This window comes from Chionomys nivalis, chromosome 7, assembly GCF_950005125.1.
Source record: "Chionomys nivalis chromosome 7, mChiNiv1.1, whole genome shotgun sequence".
Lineage (NCBI taxonomy): Eukaryota > Metazoa > Chordata > Mammalia > Rodentia > Cricetidae > Chionomys > Chionomys nivalis.
The window spans coordinates 76,047,533-76,069,743 of NC_080092.1; the positions used below are offsets into that span (position 1 = coordinate 76,047,533).

A 22,211-nucleotide genomic window follows, 5' to 3' on the forward strand; every position below is an offset into this window, starting at 1 on the left:
TTGCACCAAAAAGGAAAAAAGAAAACTTCATTTATGTACAGTCAGATATAAAGACATTTCTTTGACTCCTGTGCATATATTTCCTCAACTTAAGATTAGGGCATAAAAGTCAGGCTGCTGTGCCAGACATGCTCTGCCCCATGGCAGGGCCAAGGAGAAGATTGTCACTTGAAAGTGGGAACACTTAAATGGATGGCAGACAACACTGGACCCACAGACCAAAGTCATTCTTCTCGGCCCTGGACTAGCTCTGGGAATGGAAGAGGGAAATTGGAAGCAGGGTCCCTTTTCAAGTCTCCACATCTGACCCAGCCTCCAGATAGCCTAAACAAACTTCTGCTCCCCAAGTGAACTGTCCTTGTCCAGTTTTCTTTCTGCCCTCCCAAGAGGTCCCTCTTTGTGCCCTATCTTCTCCCTGTATCTTCTAGGGAGTCCCATGATCCACAAGGCAGAGACCTTTATAGCAGCGGGCAGGGCAGGTAGTTCTCTGCTTTCCTCAGGGCTGGATAGTGCAGGAGGCCTGTACCACATGGATCACTAACTACCTACTAGGAGTCAGAACAGCAAACCTGAAAAGTGTGAACTGTATCAAACTGGGAAGGATGGATTTCTCTGATCCCAAGCCACTGAAAACATGTTTTTCTGACTCAACCAGCTGAAGGATCACTGTAGCTAAATTCAAAAAAGGAGCAGAGCCAGTAACAGGGGAGAGGTAAAGGGAGGAGTCTCCACCACAACCCCCTTGCCATTGGCTCTCCATGCTCACAAAACCCCAGGGGACGGGCTGAAGGGATGACAGAACTACAGACTGGGATGAAAATGAAAATACAAAAGAACAGCTGAACAAAATAGGGACTAGTATCAAGTCTCCCCGTGCTCTACCCCAAGAAAACCACCCTCCTTTGACTAGTATTCAGGAAAATCTGTAAGAGACTATTTTATGTAGTGGCTCAAATCCCATACATGCTGCAGCTGCCTGTGCTGGGAACCTTTCAAATCAGTGATTGTGGGAACACAGTAAGCAGCTTCCTCTGACACCTGTGCAGGCTTCACAGAGACCTGGGCTCCGTCCCAGTGGGACTTACCTTCCACCTGTAACCTAAAATGCTGAGGAAATGGTGCGAGGGAGAAAGGTGCTCAGGTGCTAGGTAAAGCTTACTGATCAGCAGCCCAGACCCCACCACTGTTCTTCTCTTTGGTCTGTCTAGAACAGTGACTATAAATTAGGAAAAACAAAGTTATGCTGGACCATGGAAAATAATGGGGGAAGGGAGGAAAAGGGTGTTGGGAAGCCCTGCTTCAAGACTGAAGACAAACAGATAACCAACCAGACTGCTTAAATGTCACAGACAGCACCCCACCCAAACTCACAGCTATCCCTATAAACCATTTGGGCATGCTCCCTCTTGGGTTCTTATTTTCTGTCTTCTCCTATCCCTAATTGGCTGGCCCTGCGAGAGGTGTGTTGGTTGTTTAGCTTTGCCAGAGGCCACCACTCTAGGTCCTCTTGCAAAAGTGCCCTGGCCCTGATCCAGGATTGACTATAGCCCCAGGTGCTCCAGCACCAAGGAGGTCAGATTGGGAACAGCCCCACTCCCACACCCTGGGATTGAGTTTGCTTGCTTCTTGCCATCTTGCGGGATGCCGGGAAGCCGACACTTTTGAAGGGAGATGCACAGTGCCTCTCCGTCCCTGGGGTGAGGGGAGGGGCTCTGCTGGGACTTTCAAGTTGGGGGAGGGGCAGGGGAGCAGGGTCTAGACCCTCAGGCTCCCATGAAGGTCTGTCTCTGTCCCGGATGAGCTGCTATCAGAGTCCATTTCAGCATTCTCATTATGGAGCCTCTCCAGCACTTTCTGCCGAATCAGTCCCAGACGCATCAAGAGGGACTGGTAGTCAAAGTGGCCCCGCTTCTCTCCAAAAGGGTCCTGTGGGGAAAAGACAAGGGGATGTAAGATTCAAGTCTATCGCACAGGGGCAGAGGATGGCACAGTGCAGCACAGGGTCCACAGGAAAGTGTATTACTGCCTCAAACAGGTCTAGCTTGGGCTCACACTAAAACATGTCTGCACTCTTTTTAAAAGTGAGCCAATAGAGGATATGGGGGAAATTCCATGAGGTATCAAGGAAGACTGGAAGGTGGGTCTGTGTTTTCTTTTTAAATTTGTTTTGAGATCTTATTTATTTTTATTTTATGTGTACGAGTGCATAGCCTGAATGTCTGTAGAGCACATATGTGCAGTACCCATGGAGCTCAGAAGATGGATTCCGATTCCCTAGAACTGGAGTTACTAGTCCTCTGGAGGAATAGTCAGCGCTTTTAACTGCTGAGTCATCCATCTCTCCAACCCCGAGAGCCTGTGCTTTCAGCTAACCTTGAAAACTCAAGAAAATAATCTCCCTCCATCTTCTGTCCTCAATGAGGACACTCTGCTTTTCTTTCTTTTTTGGGGTGGGGTGGGGTGGGGTTTTTTCAAGACAGGGTTTCTCTGTAGCTTTGGTGCCTGTTCTGGAACTAGCTCTTGTAGACCAGGCTGGCCTTGAACTCAGAGATCCGCCTGCCTCTGCCTCTTGAGTGTTGGGGATTAAAGGCGCGCACCACCGCTGCCCAGCAACACTCTGCTTTTCTAAGGTCACAGGTAGGTCTAAACTCAGTACTGACTTTCTTATAAGTATCTGTACTCTTTCCCCAGACACCTGTATGCCTTTCTAGGTTTCTGGGCAATGCTCCAGGGTCACCTAGCTCTGATCTCAGTATGCGTCTTCTAGATCAAAGATCACTTAAGTTTTTTCTGAGACCAAGTGTCACTGTGCAGTTCTGGCTGACTGGAGCTCATTTTGTAAACCACACTGACCTTGAATTCAGAGATGGGTCTGCTTCTGCCTCCCTACTGCTGGTATTAAAGACGTGTACCACCACACCCAGCCAAAGATCACTAAACATTCTATATATTTAACTATCTTCAAAGTATCAAAAAAATAACTATAGTTGGAATGGAATATATCAAAAAATAAAAACAGAAGTTTTTGAAACTAAAATATATATGAGTGAGCTCCAGGCCAGCCGGAGTAACATAGTAAAACCCTGTCTTAAAAAGAAAGAAAAAAAAAAAAAAAAGGAGTTAGACAGGGTGGCACCCCCCCCCCCCCCAATAAACTCCACACTCAAAAACAAAAACTCCAGGCTGAAGAGATGGCTCAGCGGGTAAGAGCACTGACTGCTCTTCCAGAGGACCTGGGTTCAATTCCCAGCACCCACATAGCAGTTTATAAGTGATTGTAAATCCAGTTCCAGGGTGATCTGACACCTTCACACCATTGCACATAAAATAAAAGTTAAATCCATCATAAAAAATTCTTTAAAAAAACAAAACAAAAACTCCTTCCATGTTTATCTTTTGTGGTTATAAAGATTCATTCTCTAAGTCCCGTACATTCTATGCAAGTGTATTACCAATGAACTAAATCCACAACCAACTACAACCTCAACCGAACATTAGTCTTAGGAGCAGCTATCAGTGGGTGCCAGTAACGGTCACTATATCAATGGTCCACCTTTTTCACTCATGAGGGTTTTAATCTTCAAGGCAGGATTTTAGCTTTACTCTGGGACTATCAGTTCTTCAAATGTTCCTTCATCTTTGGCAACATTTCCCCCACGCCATCTCCCCAGAAATTGCTCCTCTCACCCATACCTCACTGAACACTTCTTCACAATCTGAACATTGGTAATTGCTAAAAGGTACCAGTGACAAAATCTCCTCATGGAGAACACACTTGGACAGGCTTCCTCTAATGTCCCCTAAAAAGTAGTGTGGGTGGGGGGCTGGAGGACGGTTCTTCCAGAGTTCCTGAGTTCAATTCCCAGCAACCATATGGCGGCTCACAACCATCTATAATGAGATCTAGTGCCCTCTTCAGGTGTGTAGTCTATTCTTTTTTTGTGTGGGGGAGGTTAGAGATAGGGTTTTCCAGTAGCTTTGGAGCCAGTCCTGGAACTTGCTCTGTAGACCAGGCTGGCCTCGAACTCACAGAGATCCACCTGCCTCTGCCTCCTGAGTGCTGGGATTAAAGGTGTGTGCCACCTTCTCTCTTTCTTTCTTTCTTTCTTTCTTTCTTTCTTTCTTTCTTTCTTTCTTTCTTTCTTTTCTTTCTTTCTTTCTTTCGACTTATTTATTTTGTTTACAGTATTCTGTCTGTCTGTATGCCTGCAGGCCAGAAGAGGGCACCAGATTTCATTACAGATGGTTGTGAGCCACCATGTGGTTGCTGGGAATTGAACTCAGGGCCTTTGGAAGAACAATCAGGGCTCTTAACCTCTAAGTCATCTCTCCAGCCCCAGAGCCTATTCTTATATGAAGCCAGCACACACTTCCCCAGTACAAGCAGAGAACTTATTACCACCTTCAGAGTAGGAATCAACATGACACTACACACCTAACGCTACCCTACAACAGTGTTCCCCATGAGCCCTTAGGGTCAGGGTCAGAATTCCAACAGTGACTCTCTATAATATTTGAGGTTCTCAGCAGTCTGTATGTTCTTGGAAGAGCTGAAAGGACTAGACTAGAAAGAAAGGTTGTAATGTACGTTCCAGAACAGATTGTTCCAACTTGACTGAGTATGACTATGCCATTTCTAGAAATCATCTCCACACACTTTCTTAAGCAAAGCAGTATTTTTTGCTGGATTCAGCTCCTCAAATGACAAAGGATTCTTTAGCTGTAACATTTTATGAGATGTGGATGGAACCTGGGGGATTCTTCAGGTTCTGTGTGGGGTTTCGAGAATTAGCAAGACTATACTATATTACCTGCATAGTCTGGCCTTGAAGATGCAGGCGATCTTTGCAGGCCACCTCATAGAAGTCATAATACTCCAGGAAGGATTTCTCCATCACTCCCCTGGGAATTGAACAGACAAGTCAGAAACATGAGGTACAAGTCCCAGTCACTTCCTAATCTTAGGGTTGTTTTTGTTTTTCCTTTTGGTTTTTTTTCAAGACAGGGTTTCTCTGAGTACTCCCAACTATCCTGGAACTGTCTTTGTAGACCAGGTTGGTCTCAAACTCACAAAGATGTACCTGCCTCTGCCTCCTGAGTGCTCGGATTAAAGATATGTGCCACCACTGCCCAGTCACTTCCTAATCTTAAGGCCAAATTGCACATGTCTCTGCAGTTAAGAGACTCTACTCTTGCAGAAGAGCCGAGTTGGTTTCCAAGCACCCATGTCAGGTGGCTCACATTGCTTGAACTCTAGCTCAAGTGTATCTGACACCTTCTTCCAGCCTGGACACCACACTCACATGTGCTTATCCATGGGCAAAAAAACCATACATGTACATAATTAAAATTAAAATTAAAAAAAAAAAAAAAAAGAGCACTGGATGTTCTTCCAGAGGATCTGGGTTCATGTCCCAGCACACACATAGCAGCTCATAACTGTCTGTAACTTTAGTTCCAGAGGATCTGACTTCTGGTATCCAAGAGTACTTGCGTGCACACACATATCTCTCTCTCTCTGTCTCTCATTACATACATACTCCCTCTTAGGAAGTTTGAACTGACTTTGTTGTAAGTTCACGTAATTTTAGCACTCAGAAAAAATTGTTGTTTTTTTTTTTTTTTTTGAGACAGATTTCTCAGTGTAGCCTAGACTGTCCTGGAACTCACTCTGAAGACCACACTGGCCTTGAACTCACAGAGATCTGTCAGCCTCTGCCTCCCAAGTGCTGGGATTACAGGGGTGCACCATCCTGGCATTGAAATTGGTTTTAATGGTGTTTACTCTCATTGGGCTCTCTCCACCCCTTCATCAAATCAGAGGCTCTCTGAAGATATGCACTACCTTCCCCATCATACTCCATACTCCCCACCCCTCTTTTTTTTTTTTTTGGTTTTTCGAGACAGGGTTTCTCTGTGGTTTTGGAGCCTGTCCTGGAACTAGCTCTGTAGACCAGGCTGGTCTCGAACTCACAGAGATCCGCCTGCCTCTGCCTCCTGAGTGCTGGGATTAAAGGCGTGCGCCACCACCGCCCGGCTTTTTTTTTTTGGTTTTTTGAGACAAGGTTTCTCCGTAGCTTTGGAGCCTATCCTGAAACTCGCTCTGTAGGCCCAGCTGGCCTTGAACTCACAGAGGTCACAGAGATTCGCCTGCCTCTGCCTCCCAAGTACTGGGATTAAAGACATGCGCCACCATTGCCTGGCCCATACTATTTTTTTTTTTTTTTTTTTTGGTTTTTCGAGACAGGGTTTCTTTGTAGCTTTGGAGCCTGTCCTGGAACTAGCTCCCGTAGACCAGGCAGGTCTCGAACTCACAGAGAAACCCAGAGAAACTCTGTCTTGAACCCCCCGCCCCACCACCACCAAAATAAATAAATAAATAAATGGATGAATAAATAAATAAATCCTCCCTCTTTCTACTAACAATGGACTCTGATGCAAAGGTCCTCACAGGTACAAAATGAGTCTCTAAAATGGATGGACACTTAGTGGCACATACCGTAAGGGTTCAGGGCAGGGGCACTTTCCTTCCATCATGTCACAGACTGCAACTCTGATGGTCTCATGCCGGATACATTCATTATAGTTTTTGCTGTCTCCTGGATGTCTTTCCTGTAATTTGAAAGATACCATAGTACCCATTTAGTCAAAGAGAAAAGTTAGTACAAAGATACTCAGGATTAGTACAGGGTACATAACCCAAATAAACACACATGGTCCAAGAACACCTTATCCATTGTAGGTCCAAAACAAACAACTAAACCTCGGACCCTTGGCCTCTCTCTCTATAAAAACAGCCATTCTATTATAGGTCAAATGACTGTAACCAGTAAACCAGATCCATTAGATTACCTCAATAGAAGACCTATTAAGTAAGGATAAAATGGAGAACAATACTGAAGGTTTCTGGTTAATTCCTTTTCATGTCTGTAGGGCTCCACCCCACCATCACTATCTACTGTAAGTTATCAAAGAAAGAATCTTTTAACTTTTCAAACAAAAAAAGAAGTCAAAACTTGCCGGGTGGTGGGGGCGCACGCCTTTAATCCCAGCACTTGGGAGGCAGAGGCACACAGATCCACCAGGTGGTGCAATTTTAATCCCAGCATTCAAGAAGCAGAGGCTGGTGGATCTCTGTGTGTTCGAGGCCAGCCTGGTCTACAAGAACTAGTTCCAGGACAGGCTTCAAAGCTACACAAGAGCTGGGTGATGGTGGCGCACGCCTTTAATCCCAGCACTCGGGAGGCAGAGGCAGGCGGATCTCTGTGAGTTCGAGACCAGCCTGGTCTACAGAGCTAGTTCCAGAACAGGCTCCAAAGCCACAGAGAAACCCTGTCTCGAAAAAAACCAAAAAAAAAAAAAAAAAAAAAAAATAGCTACACAAGAGAAACCTTGTTTCAGAAAAAAAAAAAGGCAAAAATTGGGGGCTACACATATGTAAATAAGTTATAAAGCACCTGGCCATAGGGTTCTACCCCAAACATGCATGTGCATTAATACACACACAGGTTAAGAACTAAATGAGATCATCTGAAAAACAAAATAAAATCCTTTATCACCTACTTGAAAATTAGGACAATATTTACCTCATAGTTAGCATAAACATTAAACAATACACATATATATAGGAATAGCACAGCCTGGCATACAGCATTACCTTTGGTAAATGTGCACTTCCTATGACTTTTTTTTTTGGCAATGCTAATTAGAATATTCTTGCCTTTACTAATGACTAGCCCCCCTCCCACTTTTTGTTTATTAAGACGGGGTTTCTCTGTGTAACATTCCTGGCTGTCCTGGAACTTGTTCGGTAGACCAGGCTGGCCTTGAAATCAGAGATTCACCTGCCTGTGCCTCCTGAGTACAGTGATCAAAGGTGTGCACCACCATCACCTGGCCCACGAGTAGCACCTTTAACTACACAAATAATATAGTACACTTTCTATCTCCAAAATAATAGCTAGAGAAAGACACGGGTCTGTGATTTGTGATTCTCAGTATTGGAAAGACTGGAGCAAGGAAATCTAGTCTAGGGGCTAGTTAAGAGCACTTGCTGCTCTTCCAGAGGGCTAGAGTCTGGATTCCAGCAATCATATCTAGCAACTCACAATCTCTTGCAACTTCAGCTTCAGGTGACCCTCTTTTGGCTTCCATGCCATGTGCATATGTGCATGCATGTACAGCACATAACACACTTGATTAAAGGCGTGCACCACCACACCGGGCTTCTTTCTTTCTTTCTTTTTTTTAGTCAGGGTGTCACTATACAATCTCACCTGGCCTAGAAATCGCTACATAGACCTTGCTTACTTTCACTTCAGAAATCTACCTGCTTCTGTAACCCTCGTACTGGGATCAAAGGCATGCTTTACCATGTCCAGCTGTTACTGTAATTCTCGACAAATAAAGAGCATCCATGTCAGTTCCCTTTCTTTCCTACACTGGCGTTATGTGGGGCTATCCTAGTATAAAAAGAGAAAGACTTTCAAGAGGCAGCTCAGAGCACCTATAGCCTCTGATATTGCAGGCTTCAGCATATAGTGTAAGAGTCCTTACCTGTTCAAAGCCTGGCTCGTTGTGGTAGGGATTTTCAGTCATCAGGGACTGGATGGAGATGAGCACAGAAGAGATGCTCTGGGCTGGGCTCCAGGCAGGGCCAGTCCATGTACTGCAAATACAGCAGAGGGACAGGAAGAGGGTGATGCAGAGAACAGCCAGGGAACCCTGACAGCAGCAGCATCACCATCATTAGTGACTCATTGGAACTTTCTCTTTCACTATTAATACTTGGGAAATTCCCAGCTTCTGTCTTACTCTCATTTACCAGAACAGTCAAAGGCCTATATCCTTCTATCAACTGAGAACAGAAGAAAACAGAGAGCAAGCAAGACAATTCTGAAAAGACTTTCTTTGAGCTAGAAGAGAAACAGTAGCTATGAAAGATTACCCTACCAAAACAAGGATCCAAGTTAATAAAAGTAACTCTAAAGGTTGTCTAAATGTTAACCTGTGACTTCAAAATGCTTATTTATTTATTGGTGGTGACAGAGTTGGTGGAGGAAAAACAGCTAATCAGAGGCACAAAGGTGGCTAAAGCTGTTGTCTATAAGGCTACACGTTGAAGTTCATGGTCAGGGACTCTGCTCTTTAACAAGTCAAGCAGGATAAATCTCTGAAGATACACAACTCTGCTAACATAGAAAGGAAGGTGGTAGGTACATTTTCACAATGTGGAGAACAAGTTGAATACCAGGAAAAATACCCCACACAATCTTTTTTTTAGACTGGGTCTTGGAATAGCCCTGGCTATTCTCCAACTTAAAAGCAACTCTCCCGTCTCTGCCTCAATTCCAGGGATTACAGGTATGCACTACACCACTCCTAACTAAACCACATCCACATCAGGCATTAAAGAAGTGGGTCAGTTGGACATCACTGTTTTTGTTGTTGTTTTTGTGGTAGGGTCTCACTAATGTGCTAACTGTTCTAGAACTTGGTACATAGACCATACTGGCCTTGGCCTTAACAGAGATTAGTCCTTCCATGCATTGTAGGTATTTATTTTAGACCAATTAATAAACAAGATGCCATGAGAGATAGAAGCGGAACACAACCTGAGCCAAGACTAGCTTATTTAACTGAGCACTGCCCTTTCTCTTCTATACTCGAGGAAGGCCTGAGTCAGGGGTGTGGAACAGTTAACTTCACAGGTTGCTCTCTCCCAGCAGTTCCCTAGCAACTTTGCCTTCTACTCCCCACTTTACATGGACAGGAATTCAAGTCAACACGGTCAGCTCTCATTTCATTTCTTTCAGCAGCCAGTCAGCTCATTGGTTCTTTCTAGGTATGAAGAGAAGGAAGTAAGCCAATAAAGCTAATGTAGCCAACTAAAAATACTAAGAATTTTTCTACTCCATGATTCTTAACTGTAAGTTTTCTATTTCTGGATGGGTCTTTTCCATGCAGCAAACTTCTTCCACCACCACTCTTTGCCTGCTCTTTCTATGGCTCTTAAGTATCCAAAATGGCTTCATGTTAGCTCACTGACGCTTTCAGGAACAAATTTCACACCAACCCCAAGACTCAGCTGTCATATTACCAAGGGACACACACATACGCCCAATCCCACCAGCAGAGACACTTGTGTAGCTTAATAAGATGAAAGACTTATTATGGGCATTCTCCTTCAAAGGGACTTCCAACTGTCATCTATCAACAGTATAGAATACAGTATATCATAGCCTTAGATTTGAGAATTCTAGAAAAATACGAACCATATCTCTAATATTGTTTTAGCTGCCTTTCTCACACAAACCTAGAAATGTGCTAGATGGAAGAAACAAACAGGATCACCAGTTTAGGTGACTTTCTTAACATCCAATCCATATTTATTCTCCACCTCAAGGAACTCTGGATCACAAAAGAACAATCTAAAACATGCTACAAGACATTCTTCATTCTGAATTTTAAACTCACAAAGGCAGCTGATACAGAATGAGTAAAAATTCCACAAAGCAACATCCCAGTAGCACCCAGGGAGTATACTTGATATCTGTTTCATAACTGCTATAATTTCCAAACTCAGATTTTTTTAAATTCAATTATTATTTTATCATAATCATTATTAGCACCACCGCCTCCAAAGGCACCCATTCAGAGACTCCAATCAGACACTCCCTACATGAATACAACAGTCCTAGAGTCATTCTCGAGCCTTATGGAAAAAAGTGAGACCCTAATGTTCTAAGGGACTAGTTCTCAAAGGAGTGTACAGCATAATCACCTGCACAGCCCCAAAAGCAGACCACTGGCATGCTCCAAAATTTCTGGCACATCTCATAGAATGGAACCTTCAAATCTGCAGATACTGCTGTGGCAGCTTAGGGACCACACTTGTAGATCACTTCATAAGACATTCCTTATATATAATAATTTGATTTTACTCCTTTCCATCTAGAATGACACCAGTCAGGAACCATCCTGAGAACTAAAGAGTTGACCACTTTTATGCTGTGGGTTCAGTTGAGACCCCAGTTGACGATGGCTGCTCTAAAGTGATTATTTGCTAATAACAACTTGGCCACTTAGAAGTCTCCTCTTACCCTAGAATACTCAAGCAGACTTTCCCATTGCGGTAGAAGTTGGGGTTAAACCTCACTGTGTTATTGCCCGTTGTCATCAGTTTGACCCGAGGTGGGTGGATGGGGTAGTCGGGTGGACACCGAAAGACGAACAGGAAGAAACCCCCTTCATAAGGAGTGTCAAATGGGCCTGTGATCAATGCATGAATCTGTAAAATAAAACCCCATCTCAAAATCTCAAAATTGTGAGGTGATGCCCCACCACAGCCCCTCCTGGTTTCCACCTGCTACCCACACCAGGAACATGCATTGCCTGGTGTTCATATTCCACGTCCTCACCATACAGAATGAACTGCCTGGGGGCTCACTCCCATAAGTGGGTCTTCAAATTTAGTGAATCTCACTATAGTGGGACAGCATCATACCTCACACTCGGAGTTATATTCATAAGTTAAAGCCCGAGGTGAAAAATGACCCTTGTTCATATTACCTTAAAGGTTGGGGTTTTGTTTTTGTTTTTCCCCCATCAGACCTCGCTGATTGGTGTATGGACAACAAATGGAACCTAAACATGTAAAATAGCATTTTCTTATGTTTAAGGAATTAATACATACTTTTACTAGGATGTTTGGATTTGCCAAGGTTAACCATGTTTATGACACAATTCTACTCTATGTTTGTATGATAGGAAGGGGAAGTAAGATGAATAGAAGAAAAGCATTGGAGGTTACAGCACCAGCACCAATAACAGTGCAGAGATGACGACTACAATGGATGCATAGGTGTCTGCTTGTTTCCTCCAGAGGATCTAAACTACCATGTCAGAGATACAAAGAAAAATGGGAAAACTCAGGAGTACATTTAAAGAAAACAAACCATCCCCCAAAGCTCCCCAACACTACTGTTATATATATATCAGTATCCCTTAAAACATAACATTAAGTTCTCTTCCTCCACAAGCTGTAATTATTTGACATAATCTCCCTTCAAGAAGAGAAGCGAAGCTGAGTTGGCTCAATTCTACCTCTTTTTCAAAGGCTTCTAACGACTTAAGTATGCTCAGAATAACAGCTAAAGGGGAAAGGACCTTGCATTCCCATGCCTCAATCTATAATCCTACCTTGTCCTGGCAACACAGTAGGCTATATTCTAGTCTGCAAACTCTGGAAATAGTAAAGTCAACTGGCATCAAGTCTAAGGCCTCAAGGATTGGCATATTACTCTAGCATTTGACTGGAGACACCAGGTCCCAGAAAAAAACATTTTCTTTTCTTTTTTTTTTTTTTTTAAGTTTTTCGAGACAGGGTTTCTCTGTGGTTTTGGAGCCTGTCCTGGAACTAGCTCTTGTAGACCAGGCTGGTCTCGAACTCACAGAGATCCGCCTGCCTCTGCCTCCCAAGTGCTGGGATTAAAGGCGTGCACCACCACCACCTAGCAGGAAAAAACATTTCTAACCATGTGAAAACAAAAAACAAAAAAAAGGGGGGGGAATCAATTTAAAAGAAAGTCTATTTAAAATAAAAAAGTATATTAGAATACAAAAGCTGAGTTTTTACTTTAGGAAATCTGAACTCATTAGTTATTGCTTAAAACACTAGATTTAGGAAATCTGATTTCTTCCCAACAACAGCATATGTCCAAATTCACTCCTAAGAACATTCAATGATAGAGAAACCTAGGTATATATGCCTGAGAAATATGATCATTATGTAGATCATTCTCTGTAGAGGACAAGAGAGGACAGGTCTCTGAGGGAGGGAGATACTCTAAATCTAGTATCTAGAAAAGGATCCTTTACCACAAACCAAGATGACCACATCCCCAGCTTTCCCTGCACCTGACTTGCAGTACCACAGTAAAAATCAAGATGCTAAGATGGAACAAGAGCTTGGGGGTACAATGGATAGGTTGACCATTCATTTATCACCTAGGGTGGAGCATTTGAGAGGAAAGAGTGGCCTGTTAATATCTAAGATGGAAGAAGAGGCACATCTTGTCAATCTGAGGATTTTCCAAGCCCAACAATACCTGTGTGTACGCTAACAACAGACCTACTTAAGATTCTGCTCCACTTTTCACTGTGCAACTTTGGGCAAACCACTTACTTTCTTGGGGTTTTGATTTCATCTCTATTACAAGAGGAAAGCTAAATAATGTTTTAGGCTCTTTCAACTTTATGAGTCTAATTTTCCAATAATTCCCCTGCCCCCACCCTATCAAGTTACATACCTTAGTCATGTCAACAGTATCAGGTACAACGAACATTCCTGGAGGAGGCTCCTTATAAATGGACATGATATCCCTGTATAACATCAAGAGAAGTTGGAGGAATGAGGAGAGAAAAAGGAAAAACTCTGGAGCAGGACAGCTATTATCACTTCAGTGAGCCCAGGGGTTTTGAGAAATTGGTGCTTGGTACCACAAATGTTTGCACTGTTTTGTTGGCTGAGAAGCCTCATCTGAATACTCGTCAGGCGGGCAGAGAGCAAATTATTATCAAATGGGGCATTGTTTCCCTGGAGGTGGGGGGCACTTAAAAGAAAAAAATAAGCCAACATCCCAATGGGATCAGAAACAGATGGCATCCTGGAAAAGCCACATCCCACTCACTTCTTCCTACATGGAAGCTCATTTGCTTCCCATCTATTTCCCAGATTCCCAGGCACTACAACCAAGCAGAGATTTAAAAAAAAAAAAAAAAAAAAAAAGTAATTGGGAAGGCATCAAGTCTACTCCTAAACTTGTTCCAAAAGCCGCATGGTGGGCCTCTGCTGGTAAGGAGACTGCATGAAGACTGTAGGAGTAAGTCCACCATGGTCTGTATTTCCAGGAAACTAACAGGAGAGAGTTCTTCATGGTGGGGAGAAGGGAACCCTCTGAAATGACCAGAATTTCCTATCTGGAAGATGACATTTAGTAACCAGGATAAATGAAATTTCTAGGTCATTACCTAATCAACTAGAATGGATCAGCTGAGAACTGGCTCAAGGAAAAGTCAATTATGAGGAAGTCCGGAGACATGGTAGGATAGCAGACCAAAAACATGTTTGTGCCAAACTCAAAGGTGTATCAGGACTGGGGCATCAAACTGCCACGGGGTCAAACTCTGTGTTGAAGTTAGAGGTGGCAATCTCTGTGAAGTTGCTGTTCTGTATCAGGTACTGGGCCAGGTCCTTTAAACACACGGTGCAGTTTATTTACTAGAAACTTAAAAAATATGTAGGTGGGCAAACACCTGAAGGGACTTGGAATGTTCAGAATAGTGCCTATGAAGGGCATGAAGAGAGTCAAGTCTGGTCATCAGGAAACTGTTCAACAGGGCTACCCTCTCCCATGCAATAGGATTACACTAAGTAAGCACTTTAGCAAAAACACATTCATCTACGAAGCGATACGATCTAAGATCAGTCACCCAAGAAACAAGCACGGAAAGGCCACAGGCCTTTTGTTTCCTATATGTGAACAAGTCCATCTGCTTCACAAAAGTAAATCAGACAGACAATCCAGGGGGGAGATACAGGGGAAAAGTTTTTGAATAGGATATTACAATCCAAAGTGATACTAGCAGAGGGGAGGAACTCTGAGTTTCCGGAACAGGTGTGAGAGTGGGGCAGCTTTCGGGAGACCGGAAAAGGGGTTCAAGAGAAGACCTGGAAAGTCAGGAAGGCCATCTAGACCTGGGGAAAGGACCATATGGTGGGGATTTGAGGAAAGGTAAGGTTAAAAAAACAAAAAAGAAAATAAGAAGGCTGGCTTGAGTCTGCAACAAGGAATGCAGGCACAGTATGTCCCAAGCGGGGCTCCAGAAGAGATGAGGGGGACCTATGGGTGGGGCCTGAGGGCAGCCTCTAGGTAGGCTGGTGGGGTAAGGAAGAGAGGAGGCGCGAAGGGCGGGACCCAACGTTACCGAAGAGCAAAAGGGTCGGGTTTCGGGCGAATGGGAGGGGGTAGGGAAAGGGCGTCCAGAACCGAGCCGCAAGGCTCGCCGGAGGTCGCCAAGGGGCGGGGTATGCCCGAGGGCACCGTGGATGGTTTGGGCGTGCAGGGCTGAGTGCTGAGGAGAGGGAGGGAGGGAGGGAGAGACACTAAAGCCCCGTCAGCGGAGGCCGGCAGGGTTTGGGCCTGGAAGACATGAGGCGGGAGTGAGCCCCGAATTGGGGGGGGGGGCGGGGAAGGTCGAGTCCCGGAGCTCCCGGCTGAGGGAGGAAAAACCCCGGCTCACCGCTTGATCCGAAGTAGACACTGAGGCGCGGTTCGCTCGCCGTCCCAGTCCGAGCTGAGCGTGGGATCCCAATGGCTAAGCAGCGCGGCCCCGTGGGCAGCGGCCGAGGGCGGGAGTCCTGGCAGCGGAGCCAGGCCGCTCCCCGGCCCCCCGGCCCCGCCTGCCGCCGCCGCCGCCGCCCACACATCCGGCAGGAAAGGCGGCCCGAAGCCGCCGCCGCTCCCGCTAACGCCGACCACACCAGCAACACCGCTCGCCCCTGGGCCTGCCGCCCCGGCGCCAGCCGTCGCCGTCGCCGCCTCCTCAGTCGGACTCTCCGCCATCGCTGCTTCGCTTCCGGGACTGCTCAGCAGCACGTCCGCCGACCAGAGCGGCCGCTGCTCCCGCACCACCGAGAGCCGGGCCAGAGTGTCCCCACCCTCCGCTTCTCCAGCCCGGGCGGCGCTAGCTCCGCCCACCTCCTCCCGGACCAGCGAGAGAGAGGCGTGCTGCCAGAGCGTCCACCCACGGTCCTCCAGGGCTGGGGGCGGGGGCTAGCGGACTAGTCGTTCCAGGCTGGCGCTAGTTCTGCTCTCCTTCGGAGGCCCTGGCAGCCCACCTCCGTGGAAGGCTTCATGTTCAAGTGTTGATCTGGGCGGAGGAAGTTCAGAGAAGATGGAGAGAGCCACAGCTTATCCCTTTAAAGGGAGGGACCATCGGATGCTCTTCTAGGGTAGGACTGAGGTCCAGCCTTCCTGTAGAACGCTCTAAGGGAGAGCTTGACTAAGTTAGGGTCCTTCGCGTCTCCACGGTTCTGTGCTGGATCATGCCTCGTTGTCTTCCACCAAGGACTACTATTGCCCCCTGCCTGCGGCTGGACCAAGAGGGAAAACGGAATGAGAACCTGCGAATGAAACACCACCTCATTTCTGTTTACTCAGTTTTTATTTATGAGGGGCCTGCTTATGGTCAGGAGCTGTTGCTAAGGCATTGCCCTGGAGATTATGACAGCTAGGTAGAGAGAGTCAAACGTCAAGCTTGATTCCAAGCTCAGTATTTTTTCTCCCCGCTAATACTAGAATTAAGGGTTTGAAACTCTGAATTTCTTAGAACTATACTGAGATTTGTAATAAGAAAATTAATTTTATGACTAAGCGGAACAGACCTTAAACCGCGTCCTCCAGAAACGAATATGAGAATGTGTGTGTGTACAGTCTCATAAAATTGCCTGAAAACCAGTGGTACCATACGACTGAGAATTTAGACAACCCTTCCAGCTGGACTGAGGCAACATTCATAACATACTGATATTTCTACAGCAAAGTATATGAATTTTTTGTTTTGAGACAAGGTCTCTATATACAACTGCCTACCTCAGCCTCCCCAGTGTTGAGATTACCTGCATAAACCACTACAGCCAGTGAACTATTCATATTATTTTCAGTACATTTATGAATACTCATTCTAGAGCAAATGCCCAGGGCCTCACTTTGGATTAGGTCTCCCCAATATTCCCTCCCCAACACCCCAAAGAAGCCTGGTTCCTAGGATGGCACATGCCTGTAATTCCAGCACTAAGGAAGCTGAGGAGACAGGAGGGTCGGAGTTCCAGAATAGTTGGCCCCACAAATTGAGTTCAAGGTCAGCCTGGGCTACAAAGTGACACCCTGTCTCAAAAAATAAAAACCAACAAATGAAAAGTCTGGGTTCCAAGCCAGGCAGTGGTGGTGCATGCCTTTAATGCCAGCACTGGGAGGCAGAGGCAGGCAGATCTCTGCGAGTTTGAAACCACCCTTATCTACAGAGCAAGTTCCAGTATAGCCAGGGCTACTCAATGAAACCCTGTCTCTTAAAAACCCAAAAGCCCGTGCTTTCTTTCTTTCTTTCTTTCTTTTTTTTTTTTTGGTTTTTCGAGACAGGGTTTCTCTGTAGCTTTGGTGCCTGTCCTGGAACTAGCTCTCGTAGATCAGGCTGGCCTCAAACTCCCAGAGATCCGCCTGCCTCTGCCTCCCAAGTGCTGGGATTAAAGGCGTGCGCCACCACCGCCCAGCTAGCCCATGCTTTCTTAATTTGTGCATTTTCTCAAATGGTCTGGGGATCTGGAAATAGCTAACATTTTATTGAAGCTGCTAATCGAGTGCTTCAGGCCACACACTTTTTATCTACTTCATCATCTTATTTATTCCTTTCACCAGTTCTATGATGTAAGGCCTGTTATTAGCCTTTTCTGACAGGCGGAAAGATAGCAGGCATCCAAAGGTTAGGCATACACACGGGATCACACTGAGAGCAGGTGGCGGCACTGCATCTGACTCCAGACAAGTCCAGATCACTCTGTGCCACTGTTACCCCCACACTCACTGCATACTACCTTGTCATTTTACTAACTATGGTCCTTCGGGATGAGTCGCCCTGCCCTCTGCACCCTCTAACCACACACACCCGAGGCTCTGTCTTGTTACTTGTGAATTCAGCATAGGGCTTAGTATAATTTATCTTAAGAACTTAACAGTAAATAAAATCAGTAATTTTTTTGTTTTTTGAGACAGGCTTTCTCTGTGTAGCTTTGATGTCAGTCCTGGAACTAGCTCTTGTAGATCAGGCTGGCCTTGAACTCACAGAGAGCCCACCTGCCTCTGCCTCCCGAGTACTGGGATTAAAGTCGTGTGCCACCACCACCTGGTGAATCAGTAAAATATTTTAGTGTGGTTCCATGTTTTGTTGATGTATCTTTGTTTGGGCTTGATTCTTTTTAATGAGAACATTTTATTAAAACATTATTTTATTTTACATGTATGAGTGTTTTGCCTGAATCCATGTCTGTGTACCATGTGTGTGCCTGGTGCCCATGGAGGTCAGAAGAGGGCATTTTTAGATTTCCTGTAGCTGGAGTTGTGGATGGTTGTGAAACCCTATGTGTGTGCGGGGAACCAAACCTGGTTCCAGTCACAGAGGCCCCAAACCTGCCTTTGGAATGGAGGGATTCCTCTGTGTGTTCTCGCTTCTATACCACGGTTCTTCTCTCCCTCCATCAATCTACATAGCGAGATGAGCCTCCAACTCCCACTGGTCTTCAGCCCCGAGTGCTAGGGTTATAAACTTGCACCACCATGTCTGGCTAAAACACTTTTCAAGTTCAAGATCTGGAAATGATGGGGCAACAACCAGAATATTGTTAGGTTTTTGAGACAGGGTTTCACCCTGTAACACAGGCTGGCCTCAAATCTGAAAGGATTTTCTCTTTCCTTAGCCTCCAAGTCTGGGATACAGGCATCCGTCACCATGCTTGCCTTGTTTAGGAGATTTGACTTTTAGAGCCAGTCATGATATCACAATCTTGTAATCCTAGCACTTGGGAGGAAGAGGCAGGAGGGTGAGGAGTTTAAAGTCGCCCTTGGCTATATATCTTTGAAGCCAGGCTGGGCTTGGAGACCCTCTCACTAACACACCTCCCAAAAAGATTAGGGTGATTTCTTTGAGACAGGGTCTCACTGTGCAGTCTTGGAACTGCCTCTACGGACTAGGAATCTACTTGCCTCTGCCTCCCAAGTATTGGGATTAAAGGCATGCTTCATCACACTTGGCCAAAGATTACTTTTTAATCCCACCATCTTTAAAGTCCTGGTTTTTGTTTGTTTGTTTTGCATTATACAATGTTGGAGAAGATACCACCCCTTGAGGTTTTTCTGAGGATGAGAGTGATATTTGCACCAGTGGGTTTTTTGTTTCATTTTTCCAGACAGGGTTTCTCTGTGTAGCCCTGGCTGTCCTGAAACTCATTCTGTAGACGAAGCTGGCCTTGAATTCAGAGTGGTCTGCCTGCCTCTGCCTCTAGAGTGCAGGGACTAAAGGCGTGAGCCACCATGCCCAGTACCAGTGTTTTTAAAAGTGACAAGCACTGTAAGGATAATTGGCACCTCCCTGACTTGTCACCTTCTCCTTTCTACCTCGTCCCCCTTTTATATAGCTCTGTTAGCCTGGAACTCACAGCAATCCACCTATCTCTGCCTCCGTGGTACTGGGATTAAAGGCACGTACCATGCCCAGCTATTTTAGGCCTTTCTACATAATATTTTTTCTATTTAAAATACTCTTTCCTGGGGCTGGAGAGATGGCTCAGTGGTTGAGAGCATTGCCTGTTCTTCCAAAGGTCCTGAGTTCAATTCCCAGCAACCACATGGTGGCTCACAACCATCTGTAATGAGGTCTGGTGCCCTCTTCTGGCCTGCAAGCATACACACAGACAGAATATTGTATACATAATAAATTAAAAAATAAAAAATAAAATACTCTCTCCCTCTTGCTTTACCAGAAGAAATCTTACTTAACCTCTCCAAACCTCTGCTCCTCATAGTAAAGCTGGACAATAACTGAAGATACTAAAAGCAGAAAACGTGATAATGAATGGACAGAATGACTGCCCAGGGCTAATAATAAACGCTTATTATTCTTACACATCTTTTAAAGCCGGTTGAACTCCACTTTCTCTGCCAAGCCATAACATTTCTAGGCATATTATTATTATGAATTAGTTTTAATTACCCCCTCTACTGGTTCTTATGGTTGGTTGTTCATCCTTTATTATTATAGCACTTGCTACTTTATTTCAGTGGTTTGGTTACTCATGTCTGGCCATTGGCTAGGGCCTCCTCTAGAACAGAGAAGCCCGGGGCCCCTGTCCTTGTAGCTCTAGGGACATTAGGTTGCTGCACAAAGGTCAGCAGGATGGGAAGGAGGCCCTGCCTTGCGGCCACAGGCCCTTCCCCCGCCATAGATCTCCAGCATTTCACTTCTTCTCCACCCCTTCCTTAGGTATTTGTTTTTAAAGTGCTGAGCCAAACTTTCCACCAAGAACCTGCAAGTCAAGGCCTGAGGGACTGCTGAAGACGGCAGCTACTAAAGGACCAGCTCACCACCCACCAGAGGGACTCGGGACACTGAGAGAGTGGGGGTGGGGGGTGATATGAGGAGACACGTGATCAGAAAGGAAGCTGGCAAACTCCTTCCAGTCTCCATTGACTTTTTCAAGGCAACATCTGGCTCCTTTCCACAGGGAACTTGGCTAGAGGGCAGTGCAGGCTTTCTGGAACTACTTCTATGCCCTGTGGGACTGGCTGACGGCTGAACCAACTTCCCATGAGTGTCCAGCTCTAGATCCCCCCAACTTCTGCACTGGGCCAGTACAACTCGCTAACACCTTGCAGGTGTCATCCACAGGCAGCAGGGGTTGACATGTGTTCAGATCACTTTCTGAAAAGATGCAGCATGAGGATTCTTCTCCCACTTCCCAGGGCTGTGGAGGCACCCATTCCTTTCCCTCCAGCACTCAGGGTTTTGTCTTGGTGCGATGTCAGGAATACATGAACATTTCCCTACTAGATCAGAAACCTGGAAACTAAGGAAAAATCAGAGCTTGGACCAGATACTTGAAAGCTTTTAATAACTGAAAACACTCCCCCTAACATGAATATATTCAGTTCTGTTGATGGTGTTTGAAGTATGATGTCACATAAGCCTAGCTGGCTTAAACCTAGCTAGAGCAAAGGCTTGTTACTTCTACTGCCTGCATCCTCCTGGGGTACTGGGCTTACTAGCATAAACCACCACACACATTCACAATAGCTCTTTAATAACGTAATAAAGAACACTCCAGTGGGGAAAGTGCTTGCTGCCCAAGAACCCGAGTTAGGATCTCCAGCATTCATGTAAAAGCTCAGGTTCAGGGCCTGGAATGATGACTCAGTAGTTAAGAGTGCATAACTGCTCTTCCAGAGGACCCATGTTTGGTTCCCAGCACTCACACTGGGCAGCTCACAAGGGCTTGAAACTCCAACTCCAGGGGATGTGACACTTCTAACTCAGGCACCTACACTCACATACACAGACACACATACATAAACATATCACGAGAAGTCTCATTCCCACAGTAGATGAAGTCACCACTCAGAGGAGATAGTAACATCTTAGCTAGGATGGGACAGGGCTGAGATCTGTATTTCTGCTTGCCTCCCAAGCCCATCCATTTCTGACTTCCCTGCCTCTCACTGGGAATGGAACCCAGGGTTTCAAACACGCTAGCTAGGCAGGCAGTCTACCACTGAGCCACACTGCCAGACTCACGCTCAGCTCCCAAGATTGTGGTTCCTATGCTCTTCTCAGAGCAGTTTATTTACATAAATCCCCTAAGATCAATTGCATTTACAAGTATTTTGAACTAAGCAAAATAATCTCATGCATGCACCAACTCCTATGCCACAGATCCTAAAAAGGCTTAGAGTGGAGGTTATAATACTAACTAGCCTATAGTGGATATGAAAGCATTTTCCCCTCCAAGAGTCCATCTGCCAGATTCCCAGCCCTGCTGATCTCTTAAGTTCAGTCAGTTCCAAGAGTCTGTAAAGCCTGGGATGGGAGGGAAGATCCTTCTCAGTCTCTTGAAGAAAAATAGGTTCCCGGTATTTCACAGGAAAGAAAAAGCAACTACTTTCCCCGGGGAGTGTTCTTTGATTACCTCTAAAGCAAGTGACCAGGCAAGGGTGCCAGCATCATGCCCCAAGAGTCGTGGTATTCTGTAACAGCACTGCCAGCTCATCTATTGCTCCCTTGGTGACACTCTGCCAGCCAGCCTCAGTCCTGTTCCTTGTCTTTGGCTTCAGACTGCCAGTCTGTTTTGGGACTCAGCACTGGTTGGTAACCCTGGGGGAATTTCTTTAGGAAAACCAAGTAAGAGGACATTGTCAATGGTAGTCAGCTTGAGAACCTGTTGCTTCTGCTATCTAGTGGCTGTTAGGTATGTTCCTACTGCCCCACTGAACAGAAACACCCTAAGCCAATCATTGAACTACCTGGTCCCTACACAACAAAGCCAAGAAATACAGGAGAAAATGTCAAATGGACTTGGGTTGGAAATGTTGGCTTGCTGCATAACC

The 22,211-nt window shown here is 45.5% G+C and overlaps 1 protein-coding gene across 1 annotated transcript; it reads right to left on the reverse strand.

Moving 5' to 3' along the window:
- Window positions 1-12: 12 nt before the first annotated feature.
- Ube2z (ubiquitin conjugating enzyme E2 Z) lies at window positions 13-15,791 on the reverse strand. Its single transcript, XM_057774111.1, has 7 exons — window positions 15,304-15,791; window positions 13,311-13,383; window positions 11,103-11,290; window positions 8,557-8,668; window positions 6,500-6,612; window positions 4,812-4,902; window positions 13-1,926 (listed from the first exon to the last, which is right to left on the reverse strand). The coding sequence occupies exons 1-7, from the start codon at window positions 15,624-15,626 to the stop codon at window positions 1,756-1,758; spliced, it is 1,071 nt and encodes a 356-aa protein (XP_057630094.1). The 5' UTR covers window positions 15,627-15,791; the 3' UTR covers window positions 13-1,755.
- Between the last annotated feature and the right edge of the window lie 6,420 nt (window positions 15,792-22,211).